Source organism: Alosa alosa, chromosome 14, assembly GCF_017589495.1.
Source record: "Alosa alosa isolate M-15738 ecotype Scorff River chromosome 14, AALO_Geno_1.1, whole genome shotgun sequence".
Taxonomy (NCBI): domain Eukaryota; kingdom Metazoa; phylum Chordata; class Actinopteri; order Clupeiformes; family Clupeidae; genus Alosa; species Alosa alosa.
This window is the reverse complement of record NC_063202.1, coordinates 10,405,594-10,422,470: the sequence shown is the minus strand read 5'-3', so window position 1 is coordinate 10,422,470 and position 16,877 is coordinate 10,405,594. Positions and strand designations below refer to the sequence as shown.

General features: G+C 46.5%; 1 protein-coding gene across 15 annotated transcripts in view; it reads right to left on the bottom strand.

Annotated features, from left to right (window-relative positions):
* Nucleotides 1–1,475: 1,475 nt before the first annotated feature.
* mical2a (microtubule associated monooxygenase, calponin and LIM domain containing 2a) overlaps nt 1,476–16,877 on the bottom strand; it is a 39,367-nt gene continuing 23,965 nt past the window's right edge. For 2 of the 15 annotated variants that reach the window (XM_048262210.1, XM_048262208.1), the window contains 17 exons: nt 16,711–16,837; nt 16,411–16,501; nt 14,688–14,835; nt 12,487–12,686; nt 11,504–11,610; nt 11,171–11,242; nt 10,882–11,019; nt 10,468–10,593; nt 9,628–9,903; nt 9,153–9,260; nt 7,014–7,229; nt 6,788–6,859; nt 6,423–6,506; nt 5,475–5,582; nt 4,548–4,722; nt 4,232–4,308; nt 1,476–4,137 (listed from right to left, as the gene is read on the bottom strand). In XM_048262210.1, coding sequence (XP_048118167.1) covers nt 3,730–4,137; nt 4,232–4,308; nt 4,548–4,722; nt 5,475–5,582; nt 6,423–6,506; nt 6,788–6,859; nt 7,014–7,229; nt 9,153–9,260; nt 9,628–9,903; nt 10,468–10,593; nt 10,882–11,019; nt 11,171–11,242; nt 11,504–11,610; nt 12,487–12,686; nt 14,688–14,835; nt 16,411–16,501; nt 16,711–16,837 — 2,533 coding nt within the window. In that variant the 3' untranslated portion in view covers nt 1,476–3,729. Of the gene's footprint in view, nt 4,138–4,231; nt 4,309–4,547; nt 4,723–5,474; nt 5,583–6,422; nt 6,507–6,736; nt 7,230–8,219; nt 8,766–9,152; nt 9,261–9,627; nt 9,904–10,161; nt 10,594–10,881; nt 11,020–11,170; nt 11,243–11,503; nt 11,611–12,486; nt 12,687–14,687; nt 14,836–16,410; nt 16,502–16,710; nt 16,838–16,877 lie in introns of those variants that run through there. The other 13 variants (XM_048262212.1, XR_007195595.1, XM_048262215.1 and 10 more) reach the window with 13 other exon arrangements.

Here is a 16,877-nt window from a genome sequence, read left to right as displayed (position 1 = left end):
GTCTGTATACACATGTATGTACAGTATATGACATGCTTACCTTGCCCATTGTTTCTCAGCCTGAGGGGATCTTTCTTGAGACGTTTAAACATACAGCAGCCTTTAGTCACTGAGGCACCCAGCTAGTTTTGCCGATGACAAATCGTGACTGGGCCGTGACACTACAGAGAAGCATGTCATGTAGTCTGATATGCCTGGAGCTCCACATCGCCTATAATAAATCACATGAGAGCTCTTGTCTTCTTTATGAGTGGCCTGACATGGCATGCACACAGTCACTTCATAACCCAAGAATGCATTTCCCTCACAGGTCCATATCCCACGAGAGGAAATGTACTCTGTGCAGGAGTTCAGCTCAAGTCCAAGAACTCTAAAATAACTCCATTCATTCCCCTCTCATTTCAAAAGAGTGTGCAGGTAAATGCAAACCATTAGAACTAGTTTTAAGAGTTAATGATGCAAACACACAGTAGTGGGATTTCATTGAGAATCCAACAGTCTGATTACCCTCTACTAGTTACTTACGAGTTATAAAATAAATGATTAGGCAAGATAAGATATTATGTTAAGGGATTCCTACAGAATTTGCTAGAGTAATGATAACCAGGTATGGGGTGGTTTCAGCATGTGGGCCGAAATAAGATACAAAGCAGGGATGGAGCCCACATATGGTATTGACAACCCCCTGTGGAAGAGCCTTATCGGCCAAGTATGTGTTATATAGGAGGTTTACGTCAACGAGTGCTGCGTGGTTACGATATGCGACTGGTGACCTCACTGCCCAAACATCCCCTCTTAGGTTTTGACGGGTCATTTTTAAGCGGCAGCTCTCGTCCACATCCACTTAGGAACTCTGGCCTTATCGGTTCCGAGTGCGGTTGGAGCTGACTCTGTCCACACACTGGCCTCCTGCAGCTACTATCAGGGATGGGAAAGAATGTTCAGGGGTCGCTAATCTGCCCTGACATGACATTACAACACTACATAAGATTAAGATGATGCCAGAGAGGACAATGATGATACAGACTTGTAAAGAGGCATTATGGAGTTTTGTTTAAAACTAGGGAGTTAACCAACCAACCAACCAAATAGCCTTGTAAACAGCAACAATAATAGGCTTTTATAAAAGCTAGCTAGCTTCCAAACTGCTGTAATTTGATTGTGGGTTTCCAAGCAGGCTAAACAGTATAGCCTTGGTGGCCAGAGGGAATGTTAGTTGTGTTGATCTCTCCTTTACATGATCATTTACCATCAGAATTAATTAGAAGATTTTACAGAAATGACTTACTTGACATTAAAAAACATCAGAACCTGCTGCGCAATGCAGTTGTTACATAATCCAGACTTTGTAGCACTTTGAATTGTATTTGAATTATAGACATCTGCATATTATGTGCTTTCTGAATATACACCATCATTAGAAAGATATAGCAAGACCCTCTTGTGAGAAACATAAAAAAGGAAATACTGCAAACTAAAACAAGTCAGTTCATTTATTGTATGTGTGCATTGCTTTGAATATTATAAAGAAATTAATATGCACATTTCCATTTGGAAAATACAAGTTTCACTTGAAATAACTTTATACAGTTTTACAACATGTCAGATAAAAGGTGCCACTTAAACTACAGTCCACTCAGGTACATGAATCCCAACTTGTCAAGAGGACAAGGACTAAGGAGCTCTTGAACGGGTTTCAGAAAGAGTAACGGATTCTGAAATAGAGAAGACAAACATAAAAGACAGAGAAATATAGAAAATAGGAGACAGTTAAAAAAGGCCAGCATTTTTTCTTGCAGAATTTAGAATGAACATGCACTCAAAAAGCACTGCACCCCATCAGAATGAAATACAGGCATGCCAAAACACACTTGAAATGCGAGGCAATGGAATGAACAAACATTTTAGTTTTGGAAATAGTGAGGTGAAAGGTTGTATGTGGACCGAACAGTAGGTGCTGAACAGTATAGAAAGCTGATCATGCTTTCTTATGATGAGAGGGACCACTACACAACGCCAGGTGACCATGCAGAGTTGATCACCTTCAGGGCTGACATGATTCAGACTCAGAGGTGTCAACGTAGGGAACTTGGAAAAAGACTAAAAGTGAATCAAAGAAGAAAAAAATAAAAGAAAGACATGACGACATGGACAGAAAGCTAGCAAAGAGCAACAGCAAGAGAGAAAAGGACATCACACGCATGTTTTAGTTAAATCAGTGAGAAACATGTCAGTGAAAAATTCTCCCTAAATGTGTACGTTTACAAATAAATGCTTATTACCATATAAAATATCATGGATGTAAACTGTCACTGCTTAACTCTTCACATATCGGACACGTCACACTGGTAGGAGTAAAACTGTGTCCAGCCAGTGATGGGTTTCAGTCAATAAGCTTAACTGTTCAGTGTATAAATGTGGAGAACACCAGAAATCTAACAAGATCTTTGGTGAAAAGCAGTTCATTTCTACAGCGTCTCCATTGTCTTTGGGGTACATGGCATATAAGGTGCTCTTTCATACATGCAATTGTGTTGTTCATGCATACAAGTACTCGATCGGGTGAGTGACAGCAGTGGAATGACATGCCTTTAAAACTACTGATGAACCAGATTCAGAGGATGAAGATGAGCAATGTTAATTCTGCCGTTCTTCTCTCTGCTGTCAGAAATCAAGCAGACGATGAAGGTGCTCAGTGCACCTTTTTTCGTCAATTTCTAACTCTGTCCTGCAAAGAGAAGAGGGTATGAAACTCATCCTTCTCTGAACCTGGGTCATCTTTACATGGACTGGAAAAGAGATGGCACCAAGGGTATGCCAGTCAGAGAGATCCCACAGGCCTACTTTCATCCAGCTGCATTTCAAGAACACAAACGTACAGGCACAACTGCACAAGTCAGCAAAATTATAGTTTGGGGGGGAAAAAAAGTCAAATAAAAAAAGTGTTACAATTCAATGGTACAGCATGTTTGAGATGGAAGATACTTCTCATATGTTTTCTAACGGAAGATTGTAACACACACATCCACACACACAAATGTAAACCTGTTAAAGGAAGATTTGGCAGTGAATGGCTTAAAAGATGAAACCCTGTTTTGGCATTTTCATTGCACATGGCCTTACAGGCACACACTGCCTCTCCTGCTGAGTTCTATTGGGTTTAGTAAACGTACAGCATTTGCACAAATCTCATCATTCTTATCTGCACACAACAAATTCATAAAAACAATCTCTCAAACAGGCACATGCACGGGCCAGGACAGACCACCATTATAAAGTGCTTCAAGACATTGTGCATTATTCACAATGTTCAGAAAGACTGGGACTACAGTAACCTGAAGTAAAAGCACTGAAAACACATCTGGAGGAGTTGTCCTGAGCAACTCATCAGATAGATTCAGAAAGGAGATTTGGATGTAAGGATGTACATTTAGATTCTTCAGGCATATCGCGCTACACACACACATCAATCCTAGGACGTGAAACATATGTTTTACATCAGGCACTTGCTAATTGTCTTTAATTTTCTTGAAATTACCTTAAGAGCAAACTACGGCCTGCTTTGAGCAGATTGTTAGGAAAAAAACAAACAAACTTGTTTACAGGTATATACACAGTGGCCAGCCATCATCAATACCAGCATGCAGTTCAAACATGCGTTGAGGAAACGCGAATGAAAGCTCTAAAATGGCATGGAGCCCCAGAGGATCATGGGAGTTCCATTCTTTTTTAAGTGGGCGTGAGGCCCAGCTGCTGTTGGGCCCACTGTACAAGGGTCTGGGGGGACAGTGGCCCAGGGCCGGGGGCCGCATCAGCGCCGCGCTCGAGCTCGGCGTACATGTGGAGCAAAACCTCCATCTGGATGCCCATCAGGGGCAGGCCCACGCTCAGCAGCTCGTACAGGAAGCCATAGTCCTCTGCGTGGGCCCAGAGGTGGACGCGCGTGGCCTGGGCGGCACCACGTAGCCAGCAGGACAGGCGGCGGGGCACGGCACACACGGCCCGCGTCACGTGCACAGGCCAGCTCAGGCTCTTCCTGAGCAGCGAGCCCAGGGTACCTGGAGACTGCCGCGCGCTGTTGCCCACACTGGAACCGTCCGTCTCAGGGCCATCCTGGACATCTGTGCCGTGGTTTCTCTGGAAACAGAGATGCATACACACCGGTCAGGCATCAGATATGGAGAGGAAGAGGAAGACGTGCTATGTGATTGATGAGGTGGAGGTCAGTTACCATGTGCAGACCAAAAGCTCTCTCTCGCTTCACACCGGATGTGCGTTGCGCAAAGTGCAGTTTGCAGTACAGCTTGCCTGAGGAAAGAGCATAAATGAAGACCTACAAATAGCAATAAATTACATCATAACTGATACACTGGGGCATTTTTCAGGTGTGGCATCTGTGACAGGGTTGTGCACAATTCAAATTACAATTCTGCTTCCTGTTTGCTACCTCAATTGAAATGCAAGTGAAATTCAAGAATTGAATTGGAATTTAAGAGCCAGTTTCAATTCAATTCTGGAATTTTGCACAAGTCTGATCTGTGACTCACCAGTTTCAGAATCGAAGGCATGTCTTCCCTGGCTTAACGAAGCACTGCATGTGTCACAGCGGAAACACTCTCTGTGGAAGAACAAGCCCTCAGCACTGATTCTCTCCACAACATAGACCCGTCTGTTACAGGCGTGACATAACTCGCTGCCACCTAACTCCCTACGGAAGGAGCCCTGTGAGGGGGGAGAGAGAGAACGAGACAGAGAGAGAGAGAGAGAGGGCGAGTTATATGACACAGTAACTTTATTGATGTTTGATCTGGCTCTGCCTGGCCTGGCCTGGCCTGGGAGAGTTCAGGAGGGTGCCATCTGTTTAATCACTGTGGGCAGAGTAGAATAATGTGGAGGCAGACTTCCCTCCTCAACGTGCTGAAATACTCTGCCGTGGCCATCCAGGAAACAGATTTTTGAAAAAAAAAAAAAAAAAAAAACAGGAAGCATTCACACACACAAGGGCAGGTTGAGTCAGTTTTTCCAGAGGGTCACCCTGGTTGAATTTGATGTTTCCCTTATGAACAAACTACCGTCCCGTTTCCCACAGAACCGCCTTACTCACCCCCCACACACACATACTCCTGTACAGCTGGAGGGTGACGCTGCCCCTCATGTGCCACTGAGAGTGTGAAAACTAACCTGGAACACATCCTCTGTGGCCTACACACACACACACACACACAGCCACATGCGGTAAGGTAACACTCGGCACGCTAACACCACAAAGCCCAAGGCTGCAATAACCTGCCAGCCAGGTGAGGAAAAGTTCAGGAAGTTACAATCCCACCATATTTATCTAACTCCTTCTGTGCCTGAAGCCAGTTCCCCTACATAAGATATTTCTGCTAGTCCTGACAAGGATATTTATCATATTAAACAAGCACATGCATACGCTTGCATACACACACACGCACACACAGATCACTGCTTACCGGGGAGGTAGGAGGACTGTTGGCCTTGGGCCTGTGATCGCTCTCATAGAGAGAGGCTATAGTCTCAGCCCTGGCTCCTACCACCAGAGACACCTTCCCCACCGTGCGCTGACGGACGCAGACAGACACAGAGTAGGGAGGAAAAGAGGGAGTGAGAGAAGAAGAAAGGAACAGAGACATCTTTGATGCAGACAGTATCAGGGGTTAGTTCAGATAAACCAGACACTATCAGGAGGTTAGTTCAGACAAACCAGACAGCAGAGGAAGTAAGTCAGCAGAGGAATTTGAATTGGAAACACAACTGGGCTCAACACCTGTTTGCATGCAGCATGTGGTTAGATATCAGTAAAAGATACTGATCCCAAAGTGCTCAGATGTTTTCCTCCCACTCAGATGGACCCACATTATTTTTTTCACCCAGCGTTAGAAGCATGCCTCAGATTTGACCCTGTGATCCCAAACCACTCTTCCTTCCAAGGCCATTTGATTCTAACTTGCAGCAATCCTCACCCCTCCACCCACCCATCAGTTTACCCATCAAACAGATTTCAATTTCAAACCATTTCTAGCAATGCCAAGACTGCCTGGAATGTTGTGCTATTGTGGAAACGGGGGAATGTTGGAGTGGTTTAGGGTCCTGTGTGTCCCTATGGCCTGATCCTGATCAGGAATCTACCCCTGAGGAGGGGTGTGTGTGTGTGTGTGTGTGTGTGTGTGTGTGTGTGTGTCTTTGGGGCAGACAGTCCCATAAGGAGCAGCACCACAATAATAAACTTCCCTCCCTTTGATGTTCCCAGAGACTCGCTGGCTAATCTAAACCTGTGGCTTGGGCTTGGCCAAAAAAAAATCACAGCACACACTGGCATGCAAGAGCTTCCTTTGGGGGCTGTGCGCTCTGCAGGCACTGATGGCAAGCGCATGGACACACGAACACGGTGACAGAAATACCTGCTTGGGAGCAGCAGGCTCCTGCTTTGACTGGGGTGTTTCTATTTGCTTGTGGAGCGTAAAATGGGATGTGTTGGCTCTACGCTGAAATCAAAACAAGATCATATCTGCTCATCACCCACTCTTTTCTGTTGTAAAGCAACATAAACAGCATGATGCTGTGAAGCAATGCATTAAAGTTCTGATATGTAAGTAGAATAACAACACTTGTAGAATAACAACACTTCAGATTTCAGCTTTTAAAGTATAGTTTAGAAGCTTGAATACAGTACCACAAACTACGACGGATAACCATGCATGTTACAATAACATCATCTACACAGAGAGCATGCATGTGGCTTTGAGGCACTTGGAGGGGCACTCACCATCCGAATGTCATTGACTGCTTGTCTCTGAGCTGTGTTTCTACAAAGCTGCATATCTAATTCTTGTGGCCTCTGGGTTTAGTGTTATTTCCCCATCGAACATGTGCCGTGAGCAAAGAAATGAAGAAGAGAGATGACACTGTGGTTAATGATGAAAAGATGAAGTGTTCCAGGGAGGGTTAAAGATGGAGAGACTGGTCCATGAGTGGGGGGGTGGATCCTTTACCTGCTGCGGCTGCTTCAGCAGACAGAATGTGGAGGATATGAAAGTGGGAGCAGGAGGAGCGGGAGGAGAAGAGGAAGGAGGAAGAGGAAGAGGAGGGGGGCAGGAGGAAGCAGGGCATTCTGGCACAAGGGGCAGGAGTGGAGTTATTGCCGGAGTTATTTTGGGAGTTAGCTGGCTGTCGGAGTTAGGAGGCAGCGGCGGAGCAGAGGAGTCAGGCTGTCCGGAGCAGAGGAGAAGGAGGTGAGGAGGAGGAGGCCCCCATGGACAGCAGAGAGGAGAGAAGAGTCAGAGACAGACAGCAGTGTTAGAGGGGAAAGGCACTACTACCACCAGGAGCCTATGATGGGGTTAATGATGGAGTCTTCCTGCCCTGGCCTGCAGTACACTTGAGTCATGTGTTTGTATGATGTTTATGTGCTTGCATGGTGTATTTATGTTTGTGAGGTGTGTGTGTGTGTGTGTGTGTGTGTGTGTGTGTGTGTGTGTGTGTGTGTGTGTGTGTGTGTTAACCTATTACTCATTAAGTAATTGTAGATGTCCCCCTGTAAAGACTCAAACCTGTTTCCCCATCCTGGATACTAATTGCATCAATTTCTGATATTCCTCATCATACACACACCCTATATTGGTAGGGGGAGGCCAAAACACATGCAGACAACGTCTCATCAAACAGATGTGAAGCTCTAACAAATGTGCAGTCCCACATTACAACCCATGCATACTCCCTGCACTCCTCTACCATGTGTCCTGCTGGCCTAACTGACTTGGTGCAGCAATAAAGACAAAGTCCCCATCCAGCTGCTCTCTCAGCTGATAACCCAACAGGCTCCATTGTAAAGTCTGAGACCTGGCTCCCCATCCGGGTGGACTAGTGACCTTCTCCGAGGCACCTGCCAAACAACTTTTGTCTGCCATTTTGAGCAAAGATCTGATGACCTGAAACCCTGGACTCTTCCCTTTGTCTGCTCTGAGTGACAGGGAGTAAAAGTCATCTTCTGGCAGCGCTGGAAACCTGATGGCTGATGGCTTTCCCTGCAGCCTATGTTAAAGCACCAGGGTTCCTACAACAAAGCCCCAAAGGTAACCATACCTCATACAGTACCTCCCCTCTCCCTCTCTGTCCTTCCCTGCCTATACCTCTCCCTCCCTCTCTCTGTCCTTCCCTGCCTATACCTCCCCTCTCCCTCTCTCCCTCTCTCTGTCCTTCCCTGCCTATACCTCTCCCTCTCTGTCCTTCCCTGCCTATACCTCTCCCTCTTTCCCTCTCTCTGTCCTTCCCTCTCTCCATACCTCCGTCTCACTCTATGAGACTTGAGGATGTGAGCTTCCACTCAGTTTAGCAGGATGGGGTCAGCAGGCGAGGCACACCTCGGTGATGGCTTCTGCAGGCTTCAGCCTCGGTGGGGATTATAAACTACGCAATGGAACAACGAGAGACCATTTATTTTTAATGGGTTCTCCTGAAACTAGTGGTTGTCTAATGAAGTTTTTTCTGGGCGTTAAGATTGGTTAAAAAATGAGCTTTGTAGCGAGCCTTGACGTAAACAAGCATTTATAGACTTGCGCTATAAAAACAGAACAGGTGATTAAATACACACAGAACACCATGTCCTCATGCTAGCAACAATCAACCTAAAGCACACGGCACAAAGCTTACAGGTGTGAGATTTTCCTTCTTTCATTTCTGATATGATCCAGAACCAAAAATGATCTATTCCCTTTTCAGAGTAGTCCAGTCCAACCTTCACAGTCCTAATTCAACACAGGTGCATGCAACTTATCAATGGACATGCCAAAAGCTGAAAACAGCTAACTGCATGCATACTGCATATCTAAGAATTTCAGTCTATGTATTTGTCATTTTCACTGTATAGCCTACGCTAGTAGTTCTCATTTTAACACAAGAAAAACATTTGATCTATTATACATCACACATGAGTAATTTGGAGCAAGCAAAATATTGTCTAAAATGATGCAGTGACGGCCTTGACCACAGGGGGAAGGTGCTGGCTGAACAGCGTGGAATGCAAAACAAAACAAAAACAAGTGAAACCAGCCGCGGTGATAAAAAAGAGAGACGCATGCAACAACACAGGTGCGCTCAGTGGGGTTGTGGGCTGCACACTGCAAGACGGTCACCTGAGCCGCCGAGGTCTCGGAGCTGGAGAACAGAGAGCTCAAGTGGACGGCTTTCTCCTTTATGCTCTTTTTGTGAAACTCTCGAGCATTCTGCGTCTGGGCTTTCCTCTGCAGGACGCCACAGAGGGTAGGGAGGGAGGAGGGAGAGAGAGATGGAGAGAGAGAGAGAGAGAGAGAGAGAAAGAGAGAGAGAGAGAGAGGCAAGAGAGACAGTGAGGTCTGAACGGAAAGGTTTACGTCAACCCCTGACATGGCGATTTTCCATGCCATGGACATAAATTAACAGGCCATACTGTAAGTCCATTCTCTTCTCTATTCTCAGATTCTCAATGGAAACTACATAAACGCAGCAGTGGACAGTAAAGAGTCAGAAAAACCAGACAGATGAAGACAGACAGCAGTAGAGAAAGCGAGAGCGAGAGAGAGAGAGAGAGAGAGAGAGAGAGAGAGAGAGAGAGAGAGAGAGACAGGTCACCTGGGTGATCTCATCCTCCACCCTCTGCATGCGCTGCATCATCCCCTTTATGGCTATGATGGCCGAGTGAGGGGAGAGCGGGTGGCAGTCGGCCCCGTCTGCGGAGTCCACAGCGCTTGCGGGTGGAGCAGCTGTGTCTGCGCAGTTGGGCTGCGACTGCTCGTACGAGTGCACGACCTGTCTGGGCCGCCTGCGAGTGAAGAGGGGGCTGGCCTGGGGCGAGGGGAGGGGGGGGGGAGGCCGGCGCTCCTCCTTACGTCTGACCGCAGCTGCAGACTGAAACCGCAAACACACAGCACACGTGAGAGAGAGAGCAAAGGAGGGACAAGGAGAGAGAGAGAGAGAGAGAGAGAGAGAGAGAGGGGAGAGAGAGAGTGAGAGGGAGAGAGAGATAGATAGAGAGAGAGAGTGAGAGATAGGATAGATAGAGAGGGAGAGATAGATAGATAGAGAGGGAGAGATAGATAGAGAGAGAGGGAGAGAGGGGGGGTGAGAGGGAGGGATAGAGAGAGAGAGGGGTGAAAGTGAGAGAGTGAGGGAGAGAGAGAGAGGGGGAGAGAGTGAGAGGGGTGAAAGTGAGAGAGAGTGAGGGAGGGAGAGAGAAAGTCTATGGCCTCATGGCCTCACGCTGGATGACAGCCTGTGCGTTTGAGACCCAGTGGTGTGCTGCATGGGTGGGGCAGCAGCAGCAGCAACAGACACAGACACATCTCGTGCAAGTCTACAGCTCACCGGCAAATTCCAGCCTGTGGCACTCAAACCCATTACATAACCTCCCGTCTCACCTACTGAGAGCAGGGGCTGCTGTGTGCATGAGAGTGTGCTGCTGCAGATCTGTACCTGTCTCCTGGGTGGAGGAGGTGGAGGTGGAGGTGGTGGGTGTGGCTCCTTAGGTCGGGTAAACAGGGGGCTTTCGGTCATGTCGAGGGAGAGAGGCCGCCGTGGCCTCACCGCGCACAACTCTGACTGAGGTGCAGCGGCAGAGAAGAGGAGAGGAAGCCAGGAAAGGAAAGGGTTAAAGTGGACAGTGGAAGAAGGAGAGGAAACTGGACAAACATGCAGAAATCCCTACGGATTTGACAGACATGGAGCAGAAGAGCCGTTATGAAGAGCGACATCTCTCAAACGCTACAGAGGATCCTCAGGCCCTGCGTTGGTTGACACCAAGGATTTTTCCCAAAAGAGTGAACAATATGTGGTCTCTGATATCATGGAAGCAGTCCAAGTCTGACAGACGTGTCCGATGGTTCTCACCTGTCTTCGGAGGCTGCAGCTAGGGGCACGCTCCTCAAACTTGGCCAGAAGCTGGGTAGCCATGGACTTCACCTTGTTCTCCTTGAGTTCCTGCCCGTCTTTACTTGCCGACGAACTCTGACTGGAAAAATTTGTGGCCTGTGAACAAAACGGCAATTCGATTGAGCATGAGCCGTACACCTCATTTTTGTGATTCTGATCCAGGCAGTTCTATATTTCCGTCAGATAAGACTTGATCAAATCAGAGCCAGATGGAACAACATGGCACGGAGTACTGAGTGAAACCAACCTCTTCTAAATAGCTGCAAATCTTCCGTCTTCGCTTGTAGGTCGGGTCATTTTCCTCCAGCTTCTTATCATCCTGACATATAAGAATAATATCATTTGAATCTCTGCTCTTAGTGAAAAAGGGTCACAGTAATGTCTCCCAAAACTACAAAAAAATCCAGCATAATCAGATATCTGTGAGATTCTACTTTCCATGTTTTCTTTGAACCGCAAAGGCAGTATTGGTCAAAACGTTCCTGTAGTCATTGGAAATATTATCCCACCACAAACGTGTCCAAGCCAATTGAAGTACACTTACACACAGTATGAAGGAACTAGTGAGTGCTGACTCTACCTTTGGTATCCGCTTTCTTGGCTGTGTGAAGCTGAATGATTTGTAAACAGGCCGTGTGGGTTTGTGAGAAGAGTCATTGTCGTTAGCATCGCCCTCTCTCCTTGAATCTGCATCAGAAAAAAAATATATGACCCTCTGTTAAAGCTTTATGACTTTCCACTGCACTCTGTTATTAATGACACACAAAAGTGAACAGCCAATATAAATGTTCAAATCAAATTAAGAAAAAAGGGCCCTTATAATGCTGCAATGGAAAGCAGAGTCCAGGCCAACTCCATCTGCTTTCCTCATGAAATCTGCCCACTAATAAACAAATGTTTTCCTGGACACCACAGCAACCAACGTTTCATGATACCAGATCAAAGGAAAGCACACTTTTTTATTTGATAACGCACTCACGGATCAGGGGAACTGACAAGGCCTGTAACTGAAGAAGATCCGATGACCGCTCCTAGGTCACACAGAGCCAAATGTACTTGTGTGCTTTACAAAGGGTATGAAGAGAGAGTTCTCCATAGGTCTCCCTGTTCATCTAGCTCTACTGAGGTAACCTGTAGCGGGGCAGATGGGCAGTCCTCACATTCCGCGCTTCATGGCGGATAGGGGTTGTGTAACAGGCCGTTCTTTTACGGGAGGCTGGATGAAATCTCACACTCTCCGGCCTCCATAACTCAAGTGTCTCTTGAAGGAAACAAACCCCAACGACACCCACGCCACCTCTGCCCGGCTAGGCGCCTCAGCTAAGTCTAAAGCACAATAGAGAGAAAAGATTTGTCACAGTTGTCCTGCGTAAAGCGTGGCCCTGGGCTGGGGAAAGATACTGATCCGTGACCTACTGAGAGAGAGTGGTGCAGGTTTCCTGTTGAATGGGATCCCTTCCTGAGTGAGAGTGATACTGTAATCAAGTGCTATGAAGGGGCATGTGTTGCAGAGGCCCTTTTCCACAGCGCATGTTACCAGATGGTGTAGAGGCGGCAATTTACCTGAGGGTGGGAGAGGCGTTCCCCTGAACAGCTCGTAAAACTTGGACAGGTAGGTAACCATGGTGACTTTGTCCGGCTCCTGGCCGCCGGCCAAGTCCTTGCCGGTGGAGAACGGCTTGATGCCGAACTCGCGCTCGGAAACGTCAAAGGCCAACTGCAGGTTCTGAGCGCAGTCCTCCTCGTTGAGCGAATCATAATCTCTGCAGGTAGATTGGCAAACAGGGATCAATGAGCATGGTGCATGGAGAGTTCACGAACACTGACGCAATGCTGATTGTGTTTACCTGCAAACCTGTATCCCAGTTATGGGACTTATCCCAGTTTTGATTATGTTCAGAGCATGGCGTTTACATGAACACAAGAGGTATATGGCTATTCATATCTCCATACAGTATACACAACTCTGTATACATGTTCTATTGAAGGCATGCCTGCACAGTCAACAACTGTCATTCCAAGTTGCATAACAGAGCTCCTAAAAACAGGGATAAGGACTTGGATATGCAGAGGGGTATTTCACAAAGGCAGAATTAAGACATCCAAGATAAGTGATAAAGCGAGGTTTGACATAGCGTTGTCTGGTCATCCTAGCTCAACTCGTTTCACTAATGCCAATCCAGGATGAGTAGGAGCGACTATGTCAAGCCAGGTGTATGGAATTTAGGATGTGTGCGCGTTCTCGTTTCTGCTCCAAAGTGCCCACGGTTGGAATAAAAAAGACGCGGAAAATAGCGTCATTCACACAAAGTGAACAACCGCTTTTGATATAGACTAACAATGAAGTAAAGTTATCCTTTTTGGAATGGGGAATCATGGCTATTTCTGTAAAACAGCAGAAGTAGGCGTGGTAGACCAACTGAATGCAAATTCACATTATGCACTTACGTGTCAGTGCTTCCTTGTCTCGGCACACAACATCATTAAGAAAGCGCTTGCCACTGCAAAGAATGCACATAGTATGATTTACCTTAATATTATAGTTGAAAATACCTTCGAAAAAACAATTAACTTAGCTTGGCTGTTAGCCTGGTCGGGACCAGGCTAGGTGCAGAGAATAAATCCCCATAGTAACTTATGTGCCATCTCTTTTGTGAAACCAAGTCAAGGCTAAATTCATCCAGGATAACCTAAAAATCCCAGCTTAATCCCTTATCTAGGTTTTGTGAAATACCCCTCTTGTTGTTTAATTGTGCAAACACAAAACAAAAAACGTAAACAACCCAATCCTCAAGTCCACGTAAAATGCAGACACAGAGACATCACTGACCGTTTGGCCGTTTGGAAGCTAAGGGTGTTGTGAAACTGGTAAGTGCTATCTGGAGTGTCTGTCTTAAGAAACACTAACTATGTGAGGAATGACCCTTGATAAGGACTGAGAACTCTACCACATGTCAATGTCAGGCTCTCCAAACAACTCCGCTGCCAGGCACACAGACAGACTCTCTTTGAACTTTTTACACTGAATGCCTGGCCCTCGGGTTGCTTGGTTCCTTCACAACTCTCAGAAAAATACTGAGATAAGGAAACAGCTGAGAGAGAGAGAGAGAGCGAGAGGGCGAGCGAGTGAGTGTGTGTGTGTGTGTGTGTGTGTGTGTGTGTGTGTGTGTGTGTGTGTGTGTGTGTATGTGTGTGTGTGTGTGTGTGTGTGTGTGTGTGTGTGTATATATATGTGTGTGTGTGTGTGTGTGTGTGTGTGTGTGTGTGTGTGTGTGTGTGTGTGTGTAGGAGGGGGGAGGTGGGAAAAAAAAAAAAAAACTCTTGACACAGGTCAAAGTGTTCTTCACACGCATTGCCCATATTTACTCTTTACAAAACGGGCCTCTGAGCTGCAGCCAGGGGGCAAGAGGCAGAGAGAGACTCGCTCACAGTGGGGCCCACATGTGTATCATGAGACCAATTGCGGTGGTGAGGAGACATAAACATCTGATCATTCGCTTCATGGCTGATCTCATCTTGGCCCGTGCTGCGGGGCATTCGCATCCATGAGCTCATGAACAATAAAAGTGAGCAGGATAATGGGGTATTCATCGGCACCATGCACAGACTCAGCTTTTATAAGCACCGTATATCACACATGTCAAGACGAGCAGTCGGGGCTGAATTATAGGGTTAGATTAAAGCTGGAAGGCGCACAACAGTGTCAGGGTGTGTGTTACATCAGCAGGCCCCTGGGGAGGGGCGGCGGGCAGTGGGGGTCTTACATGAGGCCGGGCCTGAAGCGGTGGATGAGGGCACACAGGGCCAGGCCGTTGGCCCAGGAGGAAGTGAGGTCACACACGCTCACGCCCCGGTAGCCATCTGTCTGCTTCTGACACCAGGTCTGCAGCCGGCCAGGCCTCACCTCGGATTCTGGAGAGCACACACACACACACACACACACACACACAAGACACATTGACACATTGACATCGGTCAACACAATACCACACACTCACATGAGACAGTGGAGTAGTAGTACATATCCTCATATCTCACACTCCATTGAAACATGTATTCAGACACCAATACAGACACCCTTTTTGGCAGCTTTTCTGTTATGTTATGGTAAATTTCGTCATACCATAGCACAATTCTCAATGTCATTCCAGTGCATGATTAATGCATTCCCGATATGCCACTGTGTCAAAGGTTGCATCCAACCATACACGAGTCATTGCAAAAACAACTCCCCTATAAAAAAAACTCCTTGTAAGGTTGTAACTGTGGCCTGTGACGCTTTATGCATCAGATAAAGATGTATCTCGTCTCCTACGTCAGTGCCCGTCTCCCCACAATAAGGATATGAGTGATGAAGAGCAGTGGCCCACTCATAAGCGTGCACAGGTGATTGTAGTGATACAGTAGGTTAAGGGGGAGAAGATAACAGGGTAGACCGCAGCAGAGGTATGTGATGTGTTCAGACCTGCTTCTCATTGAGTAACATGACGTTGTTAAGGAAGGGCGGGGATGTGCTGACAGGTACTGTAGGTTAAAGGTCAAAAGCTGTGTGTGTTTCTCTGAAATATAATAAAAAACTCACACAATAAACTGACATTAACCACTAATGTTTGTGACTGTTCAGTAACTAATAAAAAAAATGCATAAATTGCAAAGCATATTTCTGTCTTCTGTAAGAAAGAGAGAAAGCACAGCAATCATAATAGACTAATCCAGCTTTTCTCATGCCCTAAGATTTCTTTTTAACGTTGAAAATGGAAAGGTCATTCTTCAGACAGGCCCATAAAAGACAAAAGAGGTTTGGGGTATTTGTGGGAAAAATGGAGAGGACTGAGCTCACAGTGAGTCAGATCGGTCAACAAGAACAAGTACCAGAAGTACCAGAAGTACCATCTTATGCCCAAAACACGTTCTGCTCATGAACTGCACATGTGTGGTGCTGCAAATCCTGTTCTCTTACAAATGTTTATGGACTGATGCTGTTGGGTTCTCTATTTTATTCCAGTTTCTTTAAAGTCTGACATTTGTGTATGTATGTGTGTGTGTGTGTGTGTGTGTGTGTGTGTGTGTGTGTGTGTGTGTTTGTGTGTGTGTGTGTGTGTGTGTGTGTGTGTGGGGGGTTGTTCATCTGAAGATGTATCATCTTCTTTTTATCCATTACGGTGTTACTCTCGCTCCTATTGTCAAAAATATGACTCCAGAGGGCCTTTTCTCCTCATAGTATTCTTGAGCTGGCGACCAGTGGGGCCCATGATGTCCAAAACACATGTCTAATTGAAACGTGCTGCTCTCTCATGTTGGAGGGAGGGTTTCCACTGAGGCCCATTTCAGGCAGGCTACAGCGTGTACACAGGCAGTGTCACATAAACATCAAATAAATAGCATCTTCCCCTGCTGTGCAGACACTGGCATCCACAATTCTCTCAAGTAAAACCAGCATTTATCCCACACTAGAAAAGCCCCACATGCCAACAACAATGGACTGACCTCGTCTAGACAGGTTGACGGGGCGGCGCACTGTTGCTGCTCGCTCTAAAGAACAGGCCTTCAGCTCTCCATTGATGTAGAGGTGACGCACCTAGGAAACGACACAGACGCCAACCACAAGATTTGTGAGTAAACACATGCACCAGCTTAGCTGATACCCAACATGCAAAATGTTGCTATTTATCATCAGAAGATTTGAGTAAGGTGTAGTACAACTTTCCACTCCTGGATCTGCATATTGTTTTCATGACGTGGACGTGGAAGGGAAAGGAAGGATTTCATTAGCATATCTCAGCTCACCTGGTGAGGTCTGACGCAGTTTGAATTGAGGTTGGGGTAACGCGTCCCTGGGTCAACAGTATACTGGTCAAAGTCTTTGGCGATGTTCGCAGGTGTGGTCTGAGGTAGTAGCCGGTACAGACTTTCTCTGAAATTCCCAAAGAGAGTAAATTGAAAACACATAATGT